This window comes from Eurypyga helias, unplaced genomic scaffold (assembly GCF_000690775.1).
Source record: "Eurypyga helias isolate BGI_N326 unplaced genomic scaffold, ASM69077v1 scaffold39344, whole genome shotgun sequence".
In the NCBI taxonomy this organism is placed as follows: Eukaryota; Metazoa; Chordata; class Aves; order Eurypygiformes; family Eurypygidae; genus Eurypyga; species Eurypyga helias.
In genome coordinates, this window is record NW_010245052.1 from 1 (window position 1) to 1,039 (window position 1,039).

Here is a 1,039-nt window from a genome sequence, read left to right on the forward strand (position 1 = left end):
CTGCCGGTCCCGCCGTCCGGCCGAATCGCCCACCACGGGGCCTCCGCGCATGGTGCAGCGACAGGCTTCCACAGAAGCTCTTTTGTTTATTTTAATAAAACCAAACCCTCAGGAGCCAAAAAACAAACCCACAGGAGCGGTGGCCTGAGCTGGGATGGGGCTCAGGCTTGGGAGCCAATGCCAGTGCCCCCGGTTTCGCTGTCCCGGTTTTCAGAGCCGCTCCTGTGCGCCCAGGGCCCCGGCTTTCCGGGCTGGGAGCAATGCAGCTCTTCTGAGTCCCAAGCTGTTGTGGTTTGTGACTCCCTCTCTTTCCTCTGACCAGGGATGGGGCTCGGTGCGGTGAAGCTTCGGAGACCCTCGGCAAGGGAGCAGCCTGCCCAAGGAGGACGGCCAGGGGTGGCAGTCTGAGCCGAACAGCCGGTACGGCACCTCACACCCCACTGCCGGTGAACCTGCGGGAGGGCTGGTGGGGCCGGGTGGTCCTGTGTGGAAACGGGGTGCGGGGAGAGGGTGCTCAGATGGAGGTCCCAGAGCCCTTGGGTCTGGAAACAGCCTCCTTATCCTGCCCTGTGATGGAGGCGAGAGCGAAATGAATGCCTCGCAGGCACAGGGGCAGATTTCTTTGCCGTGCCCCATAAAAAGACAGTAAATAGGTCACTCGTGGAATAAGAAACGCAGCAGCATTGGTGGTGTTTTCCCCAGAGAAGGACCACCCCTCTGGGGCAGCGATGACCAGCCCCATTTGCCCTTAGGGGAACTTGCTGGGTTAGATGCTGTCCTCAGTTGTTGGCTGCTGGAGTCGGGGCTGCTTTTCCCGGCAGCGGGGTGAGGGCAGGATCAGGCCTCTCCTGGTGCGGCAGGTGAGATGTTCCTTGCCCCAAGCCAACTTCTTCCCCCTCTCTTCTGCTCCTAGGTGGGGCAATGAAGCTGAATGAACGGAGCGTGGCCCACTATGCCACCTGCGACTCGCCCGCCGACCACACCGGCTTCCTACGCAAGCGGGTGGAGCGACACCCCCACCATGCCCCCCACCCCCACA

At 62.1% G+C, this 1,039-nt stretch overlaps 1 protein-coding gene across 1 annotated transcript in view; it reads left to right on the top strand.

The window, feature by feature from the left end:
* Positions 1-921: 921 nt before the first annotated feature.
* Positions 922-1,039, top strand: part of LOC104508358 (sesquipedalian-2-like) — a gene marked incomplete at its 3' end in the record, with an annotated part of 483 nt that continues 365 nt past the window's right edge. Inside the window, exon 1 of the mRNA XM_010149952.1 lies at positions 922-1,023. Within this exon, the coding sequence (XP_010148254.1) occupies positions 922-1,023 (102 nt within the window). The remainder of the gene's footprint in view (positions 1,024-1,039) is intronic.